The sequence below is a fragment of the Nicotiana attenuata genome, unplaced genomic scaffold, assembly GCF_001879085.1.
Source record: "Nicotiana attenuata strain UT unplaced genomic scaffold, NIATTr2, whole genome shotgun sequence".
Classification (NCBI taxonomy): domain Eukaryota; kingdom Viridiplantae; phylum Streptophyta; class Magnoliopsida; order Solanales; family Solanaceae; genus Nicotiana; species Nicotiana attenuata.
The window spans coordinates 49,308-64,371 of record NW_017673551.1 but is presented as its reverse complement, the minus strand read 5'-3'; the positions used below and the strand labels follow the sequence as shown (position 1 = coordinate 64,371).

The 15,064-nt window shown below is 38.6% G+C and overlaps 1 protein-coding gene across 1 annotated transcript; it reads right to left on the bottom strand.

Annotated features, from left to right (window-relative positions):
* Positions 1-765: 765 nt before the first annotated feature.
* LOC109216699 (dynamin-related protein 5A-like) lies at positions 766-9,587 on the bottom strand. The gene is made up of 16 exons (XM_019380882.1): positions 9,303-9,587; positions 7,726-7,789; positions 7,548-7,652; positions 7,273-7,374; positions 6,583-6,633; positions 6,316-6,377; positions 6,013-6,103; positions 4,708-4,772; positions 3,598-3,792; positions 3,241-3,360; positions 2,971-3,041; positions 2,651-2,876; positions 2,015-2,065; positions 1,657-1,885; positions 1,369-1,508; positions 766-1,241 (listed from the first exon to the last, which is right to left on the bottom strand). Exons 1-16 carry the CDS (start codon positions 9,429-9,431, stop codon positions 1,113-1,115), a joined length of 1,830 nt encoding a protein of 609 aa, XP_019236427.1. The 5' UTR covers positions 9,432-9,587; the 3' UTR covers positions 766-1,112.
* Positions 9,588-15,064: the final 5,477 nt, after the last annotated feature.

The following is a 15,064-nucleotide window of genomic DNA, read 5'->3' as shown; positions in this document are numbered from 1 at the left end:
AGGGGGAAGGGACTGAAGAAGAAGAGGGGAGGGGGGGGGGAGGCAGAATAAGAATGGGGGGGGGGGGCGAGAACGAAGGGGGAGATGCGAAGAAGAAGAGGAGAGGGGGTGGGGGCAGAAGGGTTTAAAAGTCTTGTTTTGATTAAGTTGAAGTGTCTGGATGAAACTTTATGGAATGTAGGGACCGGGATGACAAATCGGAACAAGTACAAGTGTCTCCTAGGCTATTCTGCCTATTAAGTGGACCCAAACCAACAGAGCTCACTAACCGAATTTACTCTTTAATATATTTATATATTTATTCACTGCATGTCATTTATCTGCATCTGTTAATCCAAAAACTTCATGTTTTTTCTTCAAAAGAAAGGCCAAATCTTTCTTCTAATCATCACTTGCATTTCGCTAAAACAATTTCATTTTTTTTGCACCTGTTTCTTTCTTGTACATGTTTTAAACGGTAAGTATATAGAACACGGGATCATGTACCCGCATTGGAGCCCGACTGTATCAGAATTCGTGCCGGATAGGGCCCCATTCGGGGGTAACGCTCCCTACCAAGGATTTTTCCATACCCAGGGCTCGAGCTCGAAACCTCTGGTTAAGGGAGGAGCAATCCCATCGACTGCACCACATCCTTTGGCGGTGACTAGCTAATGTTTCACTATATTGTAGGCGCAATGATCCTGAAAAATGACACTTCAATATAGCTGAATTTCATGTAGAAATAACACCAGGCAGCCACATTAAAGGGCTAATATTTAGGAATTAGCCAGTACATCCTGAATTTCAGTTTTTCAGGATAAAAATGTCCACTATCTGTGCACTTGTCCCGAATTTCATTGCGTATGAGAAGGCAAGACAAAGTACTCATTCAATATATACTCTTTACTAAACAAGCAAGAAGTACTCTATCTACTACCAATATCAAGTCGATGCACTTGGCTTTTAGTACCGTCAATAAGACTAGCCACACTAGCAGCAGCCTTGACATAATCACTACTAATTACTACTACGAGAAGAATTACATGTCGAGGCAAAGAATCACAGGCTACCTATCCCTACGAAAATCATGGTGAACTAGTAATGAAAAATGGAACCTTGTGTCATCGTGTTTATTTAGACCATGCAACTGAATCAATCTCAGCTTGAGCAGATCTGTACAACTCAAGTCTCTTCGCCAGAGAGAGGCGGCGTTTCATAATTGCTGGATCCTCATCCAACAAAGTACCCAGCTGTTTTCCCTGCAAAAAGAAAGAGGGTGGGTGTGAACATTACTATCCATGTAAGTCATATCATTGCTACACTCCTCTCCTACCCCCATACTGAAGAAGAGTTTCAGTTAGCTGAAGAAATGAGGCCGATTCTCACCTCTTGCTTGCCTAAATCAGCGAAGAAATGGTCAAGCAAGCTGCGTTTGGCCTCCCGTACTTGGCAATGAACAACAGACTTTGGAATAGAATTCCTCAAACTAGCACAAACCATATTGACATAAGACAAGACATTTGACCCTGTTCATAAGAGGCAGTTAGACAATAACCGCACAAAAAGTTTACCAGGAAAAAGATCATTACAGGACTATTTTACGAGTAATTACCGATAAATTTATATGCATTTTACTTCAAGGGATTAAGAGAAGATTGCTAATTCACAACTCACCTATCCTTCGAAGATAGGAATCATTATAGCGGTCAAAAATAGAATGTGTTGGATTTCCTCCCTTCTCCATATCTTGAGGAAGCTTCCGGAAGAAATCTACGGTCAGGTAACTACACTCCATTTCAACCAGCTGAAGAGTTGCTCTTTTGCTTTCATCCCTCATCCTTTCTAATGATTCAACAGCTGCATTGCTGACCTCTACTCGTAGGGAGGGATACTGCTTTAGCTCCTGCACATAGAAGCACGTGTCCAGTTGTTGGACCCTTTAACACACAGAAATAATTATTACAATGAGACATTCACAGCAATTTATGTATCATAAGCTCGGAACAGTAATTAGAAAAAGAAGGGAACTTGCCGCAGTCTCACTAATTGCCTTGTGAATCAGTTCCTTCAGTATAGCATGAACCTGCAATCATCACAAAGGAAATAATCTCGTACTCAGTAATTCGTTTGCTTAACAGTTCAAGATTTTTGCCCATAATAACAAAGAAAAACCTCCCATATTAAGCAGAAAATACTTCAGACAACAAAGCATCTAACTACAGTCGTAATAGACAGATTAGCTGATCAAATTTTAAGAAATGAATCTACAAAATTAAATATAGATTTCTTTCACAACTTTTTCGTTTTTCATAGGAAATTAACAGATTTCTAGGTCAAGTTGACAGGGAGGAAAAAAAAAATCTGATAGGGTCAGATATAGACACAGGACGGGGAAGGCCCCAATCTCAGTCTAGCTGGGTTCGCTATATGAATCCTCATTATCCAGCTTGCTCCATTTGGACCTGTTTCAATCCAACTCTCAATAATTTAAGTTTCTGTAATACTAGAGGGGCATGCCCAAAAAAAGGGCAAAGAAGAAGCAACGACTGAAGAAAAGGGGACATCTAACCCACTCAGAAAAGATTTAAAGCTAGCTGAAACCATTATACACAGTGCGATTATTTATAGGATATTTTGGGTACAAACAACAGGGGGCGAAAATTCATACCGCATCAACAGCTGCTTCAGCAGGACCCTTAATAGAGATTACGGAAGATTCAATGAGACGACGATAACCTTGTTCAGGAGCTATCAAATGTGGTTGATATCCATCAGCTTCAGTTATAAGTTTCCTTACATTCTCCATTGAAAGTTGCTTGTCAAATTGCAATCTTTTCAATGCAGCCGGGAGCTGATTATCAAAGACGTAATATATTTTATCTCCTCCTGGTCGACTGTGACAATCAGACATAATAAAGACAAGCTTAGACCACATAAAAGTATAGTATACTCATATATGTTAACAAAACATAAACATGGAACACTTACACTCCATCAAGATGTTCTTTGAAATTTCCATCAAAACTACGACAGATTTCCATTATCATGTACAATTTTCCCTGCAACAGAACATGCAAAACGAGGATGTGACATATGATTCACACTCACAAAAACAACAAAAGTATTGGTATTCTACAAACTAATGGAGGTAGAAGAGATGTAGAGAATCAATTAAACTCTATCTAGAGGAGTAAAATCGCCTCACAGGATTCTGTAACCTATTCAACATAAAGGTATAGGTTTAAATAGGGTACTTACTCCCGCATCCGTGGCAATGGGCTTTCCGAGACTGCTCAACTCAGTTTCTAGTTCAATTATAGTTTTGTTGATAAGAGACTGAAGACCTGGAATCCGAGACTTGATAACAGTCTCCAAATGCTAAAAAGTAGCCAGAATCAAAGAAAAACATTTAGACTCCATCATAAACCGTAACTACATTAAACAGGAAAAGCATAAAGTCCTTAAAGGCTTCTTAGAGCACCAAGATGAATTTTTGTGAAGACAGAAAAGTGAAACTAGATGAAAAATGCTCTAATAATTTTTTTTTAAAAAAAAGGTCTTCTGCATGGCCACCAAACCTGGAATACAGATTCAATAAGCAAGAATATGACATACTTTCGACAGAACTTTCCCAAGATGTTCTGAACCCATCCTGTGAGCAAGATGCTTGTACTCAGGGGTACTAGAAAAGTACTCTCTCTCCCTACGCCTAGCAGCAATCATATCCACATTTTTGTTTATATCAGCTTGTGAACGATTGACAACACCAATCCAGGGAAACTGTAGCTTATATGCTTTTCCTTCCAAGATCTGGAAATCCAAGAATATGATTTAGAATAATAATATGATTTAAAAGAAGAATACTCTAGTAGAGTGATCGGCGAAGCCAAAACATTCCTCCTCAATATCATGTCCTGCGTATTACCTTAGTTTTTCTTAAAATAAGCACACTCAAATTGTATCATAATGCGTAATCGCAAGATCTATCCAAATAGCTATTCACCCAATACGTGAAAAATTATTCACTTAGATACTACAACAACAACAACCACAAATGGAAAACAACAAAATATTTCGACTTCATCATGCTAGAATTAGAAAACATGATCACCTTAACCCAATCAGACTCAAGTTAGATAAGTTCTCCAAAAACTAGAAAATGTTATGAAACACTACCTAAGTAAATGCTTTGATATTTCTCATTATACAAAGATACTAAACCATCTTAACCATGCAACTAATCCCTCTTTTACATTTTGTGTGGCAGTATTTCCTTATCAGTCCGTTCAAAACAAATGGGCACCTTTATATACATGGAAACAATTTAATTTGAAATTTCCTTTTTTCCTTTAATGACATGCTTTCACGGCCACATAAATGCCACAACAAGTTTAAGACTACAAGCTCCAAAAGTCGTTCTTTCTTAAACTCCGTCTCAAGTCAGACACTGCCACATAAATTGAAGGGATTACAATTAATGTCGTGACTCATAAATAGCTACATGTACAAGTTCCCTAAAACATCTAAAATACCATCTTATGACATAAATTTGAGACCCAAAGGGGTTAAAAAAAAGGACTAAAAGCAACTCGTCTCTAGTTTTATTTAAAGGATACCAAAATATATAAGGAGCCTATACTCATATATGCTCAATTAAGCTACATTTAAGTGATATACCTGTTCCAACACATAGCAGTAGCTATTATTAACCAAATAAAAGCTTACCTCAACAGCATTGGTACCCTTATCCATCAGATCAATCTTGGTCAGAACTCCAAATGTTCTTTCTCCTGATACAAGTGGCTCGATACTGAGTCAAAAGAGTGTTAAAAGATGACATTATTCTTGATATGAGCATACGAACTATTGTCAAACTAACATTGAACTACCACATTACCACACAAGGAAAAGACGAGAACAGTCAGAAGAGAGCAAATGAGATCTTGAACTTAAATTACACTATTTGCTCAATTAAAAATGATCATAAGTGAGTGCAAGAACCAACGGTTTTCTGAGTTATGCAAGATAACTAAATTGACGAATCCACAAGAACAACAAGATTGCAAAATGACAAGTAAAAGGTAATGAATACTTGAATAAAGACTGTGCAAGCTTAAAAGAAAAATACACGTCTTACTAGACTTCACTAGAACGACTGTGGTAATTAAGAAAACAGGAATGGTCTTTCTCACTTTCTTTTTTTCTTTCTTTTTCTTTTTCGATAAGTAAGAAAATTTTATCATCAAATAAAAGGAAAAATGTACTGGACAAACTTGAAAAACTTTTAGGGCTTCCAAAATTAGAGTTTTGATACCGCAAACAAGATAAGTAAAAATATGAGACACATGCTGTTTGCAAGGTCTATGCTTTATTAGGTTTCTTAACTCCTCTTCACATTGAAGAGTGTGAGCATTGGCAAGTCAAACACAAACAGATGTCGGATAAGAGACTTCAATTTGCTGTAGAAAGAAATACATGAAAGAAGATATAAAAATTGTATGAGTTAATGATAGATTCATAGTCGATAAACCTAGGGTTAAAATTGCATTCATAAATACAGTAGAATATGTTCAGAGTTCTGTTTTAGATAAAGTATATTAGCTTGGCTAAGAAGATACTGTAAAAACAAGAAGTTGCGGAATACGGACGTCCTTGGAAGGCTGGAGGTTAAGATGAGGGAGTTCATAATTGGGAGATCCAGAAAAAATGGAGGGGAAAAGAAAGCTAAACGAGGGAGCAAAATGAGAAAAGAGGAGGTGAAAGAGGATTCAGTAGTTTTGCAATAGCACGGGAGTCTAGCTGAAAACAAATAACTACAGCCCTCTGGTTAAAAGGGGAGGATCCAATAAATTGTTCTTTTATAGGATGGCCACAGCTAAAGGAGAAAGAACTTAGTGGATTCAATAGAAGTGGGGGGAATGATTTATGAAGATGAGCAAGAGGTCAAGGCGGACCGTCGTGTGTTTTTAAAGAGGCAATCTAGAGCTAGAGGGATGGAACATGACAAGGGGAAAATTCCCAAACACTGACCTTTTGGGTCTACTTCACGAGAAATCTTGATTGCGTCCGACGTTGCGAGATCTTGATTGGCAGGGGAAACCGCAAGAATAATACAATTTGGCTGCAATGCCAAGAAAACAGAAGGTAATGACTTTCACAAATATGAAGAGTAAATTGAGATCTTTAAAAACAATTTTAGATGTTTCCCAATATATTAGAGAAAAGCATAGCAAACTACTGAAATACTAGAGAACTGTAGTATTATTGTTTTCCAAAACGTTAACATGATATATTGGAACATTTACTTGTGGAAAGAAGACAAGTATAACTGACCTTCTCAATATAAGACCGAACCATGTTTTCAATATCCTGCACAATGCTGTCAGACTGTCCCTCTACATAAATTCAACGGACAGGATTTCAATTTAGCAACAGTTTTTGTTTTGGGAACAAAAGCTATGCATCAATCCAAACAAGTTCAGGCCCGTTCTGTGAATCCTCAATATACATTTTGCTGCACTTGAACCCATTGGATTCAACAGTTCCTATGAAATTAAGTGATTAATGACCCAAATGAACGAAAAAAAAAAATATACTCACCAACTGCCACTTTTGTAAGTCCAGGAAGATCAATCAGAGTCAAGTTCACAACTGTCATTACAAAAATCCAAAATAAGTAGATGGAGTAGCAAATGTCAAGGCATGCACCCAAATTAGAATGGAATGAGTAAACAATGTATTCTCAGACTTTTTGGAGTAACTATACAATGTATTGCTGATTTGCTGTTACAAAAATGCTGCAACTCAGGCACATAAAAAATTAGAAGTCTAAGCCTAACAGGAAAAAATTGTCAAAAACACCGATTTCAACACCAAATAGATTTTGACAAGTGAATGAATAACTGAAAAAGAAATATTAGTAATAGTAAAGTATACACGACAAATGAATTCACCAGCAAACTATCCACTATATGTGATTTAAAAGCAATTGTCCAGACAGTTATCAGATGCAACTGTTTCATAGTTGCTAGCACCTGAATGCATTAATTGTGGGAGAAACATTTAACACCAGACTTAAGTTAAATAGGTATCAACATTTTCTTAATCAAATTCAACCTCATCCTACAAATTTCAATGTCATGCTTGCTTAAAACATTTACATCATCAACAACCTTTGTCTAAAAAACAAAAGTGAAAAAATAAAAATCACCAACAACATCAAATGGACTTAAAAATATACCAATACAGGCAATTGAATCGCACAGATAGAGAATGGAAAGCTCTCCGTACCATTAGGAGAATATATACTGAGATAAATTGGCACACTAGAAATCTGTTTGCTGCGGCCTGTCTCTCGATCAGTCTCATCAGCAATCTCCTTCCTGACAGCAGCTGAAAGAGACATATACGAGAAGCCAAAAGAAAAACGGATCAAAGTGAGCGAATGTCAAGGAAAAAGTTGACTAATGAAGTCCCAGAAGACAATGACAACAGAACACACAAAGATAGGTGCTACATGCAGAAGATGCAAACAATACAGTAGTATTACTTGTCCAAAGACTCACCAAAATCAGTAAACCTCTTCCTTGGAAGGTGTCCAAATTCTGCATATTCTCTACCTTCATCTAGCCGATGAAGCTGTAGGACCAGGGGGCGACGGGTGACGATTCCTGTACGTGATATGTGAGTAATCTGATATTAATAATGTTTTTCATTTAGATTCCAATTGATTGAATTATTTACCTGATCCACGAGGCAAAAAATCCTTTCCAACAACACTCTCAAGCACTGAAGACTTCCCAGAACTCTACAAGTCATCCAAAAGATGGAGTTAAGCAACATAAATGCAAAATAAGCCTACACATCTATGGAATCAATAGTTACTGGAGGACATTACAACAACAATGACCCAAAGTTGCTGGAAGACATTAAGCATAGAATATAAGACAGATTATCACAGAGAAGACACACGATACATGATACAGGTCATGGACACCACGACTAGAGAACTAATTAGCATGCACCCAAGTTCTAGTTGAGCCTACAGGCACCAGGTTACTCACTCTCAAACCTAGACATACATTTTCCATACCAATTATTGAATATTTACATGGATAAGCACACTCAGAAAGAGATCGATCTATGGAACAGCACGTTTATAGTATTGATGTCAAGCAGCTCAGAAAACCTCTTCAATATGACAGGCCATACGGCAACACTACATTCAGCTTCTACATTTCAATAAACAGACTGTGGTACCACAATGCCGCTTAACATGTGCCTGACATGAACCAAAATTCTCAAAGTCTATAACCAAATAAAGCTAGAAAAAACTTGGCTGTGAATGATTCAAATAACGTATATATCCCAATCGCTTTTTTGACATTCCAAAATGTTAACACAATTTTATTTCTATATAACATTCACAACTTTCAGGAATTCAAATTCTTTAAACTATTCAATTTTTAAACTTTGAACATGATGCTTCTTCTGTCAAACCAAATTCTCAAATGCTTTTCCACTACCACTAGTATAATTTATAAGTCAAATAAATATCCAGTTAAATATCATCACATAAAATGAAACACCAGCAGCAATGCAATTTAACCTGCTAAATGGGTTCCATACCATATCTTAAAGATTACCAATCAATGCTATTAAATATAGTAACTTGCAACTACCTTTTATATGACCTGATTGCGTAGTTTTTTTATATATATTGTTTATAGTGCCAGGCATAGAACTTCAACTCATAATTAGTGAATGTAAACCTACTTATATGATCATTTCAGGACTAATGCTATCGGATCAAGCTGACACAAGTAATCAAGAACCAGAGATATTATCTCACAACAAAACTTTCAGGTGAAATATAGCAAGCAAATGAGAACTAGTACTTTTAAGTTACATGCACTGATAGTGTAATATGTTTTACACAATCAGAGTAAAAAACTTAACTAGAAAAGATTTAAGTGATATACACAGATAATAATAAATTTTTTACAGCATCAGTGCAATTTAACCTGTTATAGCAGATTACTTAACATTCATTCTAGATTATCAATCAATACTTATTAAATTGAGCTGCCTGCAAATTAGAAAACAGGAACTTAAAAGTACCATAACAATAAAGCGCGGATCTGACATCAATGAACACGCCAACTAACAAATTCACGCTCACTGAACACGAGCAAATACTTAAAATACTTAATAACGTTCAAAACGTCCAATCACCAGCTAACAGCTTCAGATTCAGACGAAAAAAGCATTTGTTAAACGAAACAGAATATGAAAATAGACAATGAGAGAAATTGTGAAACCTGTCCACCGACAACGGCGATAGAAGGCAAAGCATCCCAAAGAGTTGGCAATGAACTCTCTTCGCCGTGATCTCCGAGTGCCGTGCAAGCTCTTTGCAATCTGTTAACTAATGCTATGAGATTCTCCATTTTAGATTAAAGAGTTGAAGATTAGGATAGATATGGAGAGGAAGAGTCTCTGGAAAGTTTCAGGTTTGGGTTTTGAACTAAGATTTTGAAATTATAAAATTTCTTAAATTTCGGATTTGAAATGGAGAGCCGTGTAGGCATGTGGGGGATAAGTGTTGGGTTACGAGGGCACGCGCAAGTACTTTAGTATATTTATCCACACTCGTTAGAGTATTATGATTAAATTACAAATTAATACTTATAATTTAAGGTAAAAATGTATAGTATTAATTAATTAGCATGATTTGGTGATAAGAATATGGGAAGATATATAATATATTTATTATATTTAATGTAAAAACTATGTAATATAATAAATTTTATCATACGTGATGCACAGAGTAATGTGATAAGTATAGTTAATTTTCTATTAAGTAACGGTACATTACTTCGGGTCTAGCTAACTAAATCTAGCGGTGAAAGTCATAAAAATTAGTAGTTTGAATTAAACTAAAGAGATTTAGAACAATTAATGAGAAAATTTTAGAACAATTAATGCGAAAATTTTAGAACAATTAATGCGATGAATAACAGGGGGTTTTGACAGATAATCTTTGATTCTGTCAAAAGCTTTTTGGCAATCGCCCGTCCACTTGATAGCGGCATTCTTTTTCAGCAACTTAAAAATGGGCTCGCACGTGGTTGTAAGCTGAGCAATGAACCTACTGATGTAGTTCAACCTCCCGAGCAAACTCATGACTTCCTTTTTATTCTTCAGGGGTGGCAGATCTCGAATGGACTTTATCTTAGATGGATCCAGTTCAATGCCTCTTCGGCTGACTATAAAACCGAGGAGTTTCCCAGATGGAACCCCAAATGCACACTTGGCTGGATTAAGCTTAAGGTCATACCTTCGAATCCGTTCGAAGAACTTTTTCAAATCGCACACGTGATCAGCCTGTGTCTTTGATTTTATGATGACATCATCGACATATACTTCAATCTCTTTGTGCATCATGTCGTGAAAAATGGTGGTCATGGCCCTCATGTAAGTTGCCCCTGCATTCTTTAAACCGAATGGCATGACCCTGTAACAATAAGTACCCCATGGAGGGGTGAAAACGGTCTTTTCTGCATCATCCTCATCCATTGGAATTTGGTGGTACCCAACATAGCAATCCACGAATGATTGTATCTCATGTTTTGCGCAATTATCTACAAGAATGTGGATATTTGGCAAAGAAAAATTATCCTTTGGACTTGCTTTGTTCAGGTCCCTATAGTCGACACAAACTCTAGTTTTTCCATCCTTCTATGGCACATGCACAACATTTGCCACCCAGGTGGTGTATCGGACATCTCTGACCATATTGGCGCTTAGTTGCTTCATTATTTCCTCTTTGATTTTGTCACTCATGTCTGTTTTAAATTTTCGTTGCTTTTGTTGGACTGGTGGAAAACCAGGATACGTAGGAAGTTTATGAACCACCAGATCAGCACTTAAACCCGGCATATCATCGTAAGACCAAGCAAACACATCTCTGCATTCAAATAAAAGTTGAATCAAGGCATCTCTGATTTTTTGTTCGGTGTGAATGCTTATCTTCGTATCTCTAACTTCTTCAGGACTTCCGATATTAATCGGCTCAGTTTCATTGAGGTTTGGCTTAGGCATGTTTTCAAATTGTTCCAACTCTCTTTTTATTTCCTCAACAACCTCATCTTCATCATCTTCAACCTCTTGATGCATTATTTCTATATTAGACAGCTTTTTAGGATCTGAGCGTGAATTCCGCATACATGTCATGTTATTAAAGCCGGCATTAACAAAACTGAAATGGAAATAAAATGACAGGAATTAGGAAAAGGAAAAGATAGAAAACTTAATAGAAAATTGAACAACATTTCATTGAATTCGAAAGGATAGAATGGTTGTGACGACCTGACCCGTCGTCTCATGAGTTACCATTTCATTTCCCCCATTTTCAGCTTCCTTATGCTTCATTATCCGTATCTTATGTGATCGAGTTGGTTCGGAGAGGTTTTGGTAGGGAATGAGACACTTAGTCTCTTTAAGGAAGGTTTGGTTGGGAAAAGTCAACCGGATGTTGACTTATGAGTTAGAGGGCTCGGATGTGATTTTCGGTGATTCGGTTAGCTTCGGGGGATGATTTGTGACTTAGGAGTGTGATCGGAAGTGATTTTGGAGGTCCGGTGTAGAATTAGGCTTGAATTGGCGAAGTTAGTATTTTGGCGATTTCCGGTTGGTAGGTGAGATTTTGATCCGAGCGTCGGAATGGAATTTCGAGAGTTGTTGTAGCTCCGTTAGGTGATTTGGGATGTGTGTGCAAAATTTCAGGTCATTCGGAGGTGTTTTGGTTGGGTTTTTGATCAAATGCATGTTTCGGAAGTTTTTGAAGAACTTATGGTTTTAGTATTGTTTGAGGTGTTTTAATGATTGGAACAAGTTTGAATGGTGTTTTAGGATGCGTGGGTGCTTTTGGTTGAGGTCCCGGGGGCCTCGGGATGATTTCGGATGGCTATCGGGATGAGTTTTGGACTTGTGCAAATTGCATGCCTGCTGCTTCTCGCAGAAGCGGAAGATAGGGCGCAGGTGCGGTCTCGCAGGTGCGGAAGATAGGGCGCAGGTGCGGTTTTTGTGTGGGCTCGTCAGGACCGCAGATGCGAAGTGGGGACCGCATCTGCGGAGTCGCAGATACGACTTCTGGACCGCAGATGCGGTATATGGGGCTTAAGTGAAATTCCGCAGGAGCGGAGCTTGGTCCGCAAAAGCGGAAGCCGCAGATGCGGGATTTGACCGCAGAAGCGGATTATGGACATAAGTGAATTTCCGCAGAAGCGGAAGGTGACCGCAAAAGCGAGAGTCGCAGATGCAGGATTTGACCGCAGATGCGGTTTCGACTGGGCAGAAGGGTTTAAATCATTTTTTGTTCCGCGAGGTTAAGTTATTTTCCTCCATTGTTGAGCACCTTGAGAGCTTTTTGGGAGAAATTGAAGAGGATTTCGACTGGGATTGATTGGAGGTGAGTCATATGAACTAAAAACATGATTTAATTGTAGAATCAACCTAGAAATTCATGAAAACTTAGCAACAAGGGGGAGAACTAGGGCTTGAGTTTTGATATTTCAAATTGGGTTTTGATGGGTCAATTGAGCTCGGATTTGGGAGTTCTTGGTATGTATGAACTCGTGGCAAGATAACGAATCCGTTGATGTGAAAATTTCTGAATTTCGAGAAGTGGGCCCGGGGCTCGGATTTTGCAAATTTCGAGATTTTTGCTATTTTTCGATTGTTTTCGATTGGGTTATGTTCCCTTAGCCTATTGTGACGTATTCGTTGTGGTTTTGGTCAGATTCGACGCGCGAGGAGGCCGATCTGAAAGGCAAGGGCATAGCGAGCTAGAGAATTGGCCGGCTTGAGGTGAGTAATGATAGTAAATGATGTCCTGAGGGTTTGAAACCCCGTATTTGCACAACGTAGTGCTATATTGAGGTGAAACACGCGCTTAATGACGAGCGCGGGGTTGTTTACTATTGGGGATTGTGACTTGGTCCGTCCCGATTTATGTTTTTACCGCGTATTTGACTGAGATGTGTTTGTTATCAACATGATTTGTGCTTATTGCCATATTTTGGGCTTCATGCCGACTACTTGAATCCTTCGTGGACTTTTATCACTGTTTCCTCACTATTTTGATATATTACTTGAACTCAGTCCTATTGATTGATACTGTTTTACAAACTCAGCCACTTTTAATTGAATTTGAGACTTAAATGATATTTCCAATGTTGTTTGGGCTGAGCACTACTGTTTTACTGATGCCCGAGGGGCTTGTGATAATTTCTGGACTGAGTGAGGCCGAGGGCCATATGTGAGGATATGCTGAGTGATATGAGATGCTTTATATGCCAAGAGGTGGCTTGAGTGATGGGAGGCCGAGTGATGTGAGGCCGAGTGCCGAGTGATGATGCCACGAGGTGGCTTGATATAGCGCTTGGGCCGTTAGGGGCCCTTCCGGAGTCTGCACACCCACAGTGAGCGCGAGTACCCATATGATCTGAGAGTGAGCCCGAGGGGCTGATACTATGCTGAGTGACTGCTACTGAGCCCGAGGGGCTGATACTATGCTGAGTGACTGATACTGAGCCCGAGGGGCTGATACTGTTCTGAGCGATTGATACTGGGCCCGAGGGGCAAATTACTACTCACTATTTACTAGTTGTTTTACCTAATTTACCTGTTTTTAAAAGGAGATTTCATTTGATTCTTCACGGTTTTACTGCTTTAAGTGATTTACTGCCTGATATAGAATTGTTTTGTGCCTTTATGTGTTTTCATGCTTTCAGCCATTATTTATCATTATTACTCACTGGGTCGGAGTACTCACATTACTCCCTGCACCATGTGTGCAGATTCAGGCATAGCAGAGTCCGCACCTGAGCGCTGATTCCTTCTAGACCAGGCAGCGATTTGGAGTTACGAGGTAGCTGTTGACGTCCGCAGCCCCTTGTCTCCCCTATCCTCTATCATTTATGTTTTCTTCAGACTAATGTATCGGATTTCATACTTTGTAGACTTATAGCAAACTCGGTAGTAGCTCATGACTTGTGACACCCCGGTTTGGGCTGTATCGGGATGGTTTTCCCTGGTTATTATCGCTATTTCTGCATTTATGGCTATCTTAAACATGTTTTAGATTTGTTAATGTTAATTAATTGTTTAAAAAGAGGCGTTTGCGATGTTCTGGTTGGCCTTGTCTTCACGAGAGGCTCCATCACGGCCGGGTTCAGGAATTGGGTCGTGACAATGGTTAACATCAAAACAAAACAATCATACTGAGATGTTTGGATTACAACCCTGAAAGTAACCCAAAATACAAAAAAGAAGCTGTAAAAGCAAACTACCAAGACTCCTTCCTTGTGGGGAGAGGAGTTGCTTCCCAGTTGGTGAGCATGGTGTCTGGGTCAATTAGTTGCATATCGGCACGACTAGTGCCTTCACCAGCCTGGATCATATTTACTTCCGAAAACATCTGGCTGAGGCCATGGCAAATTTCATCAATGTTTGCATGCGCCGAGGAATTTTGACCCTCTTGGAGTCGTGGCTTGACAAAAGTGTAGAAAATATGAGGGATAGATTATTGCAAGACCCATCCATACTTTTTGCGGTGCTTGGATTTGTTTTCGTCTGCTTGTGTTGGCCTGAAGCCTAAACCAAAAGTACCCTGGTTGCCGAACGGAGAAATAGATCAAAACAATGTCAATTTAAGAACAAAAAGGGTATAGGCTTGTAATGTGGGTGCCAAATAAAAGTCCATAGGCTCAAAAGGTTTAACTAAGGATAAATTTTATTTGTGATGAGCAATTAAGCTCAAAAAGATCAAAGGAAGCCTAAAATCATTTTTCAAACTGAGCATCACCTAAAATTTCGCTTCGACTCACAAACCGGGCAAGTTCTAGACACAAGTACAATACATGGACTACACAAAAACCTCACCACACATGGCACATGACTCACTAAGGACGATCCCATTCCGACTCTCAAACAAATGCAAGTATTCACGGAGTCACGAGATATTAAGCATTAAGCACAAAGTGAACATAAGTCAAGAAAATGAGACATAGGCACCACA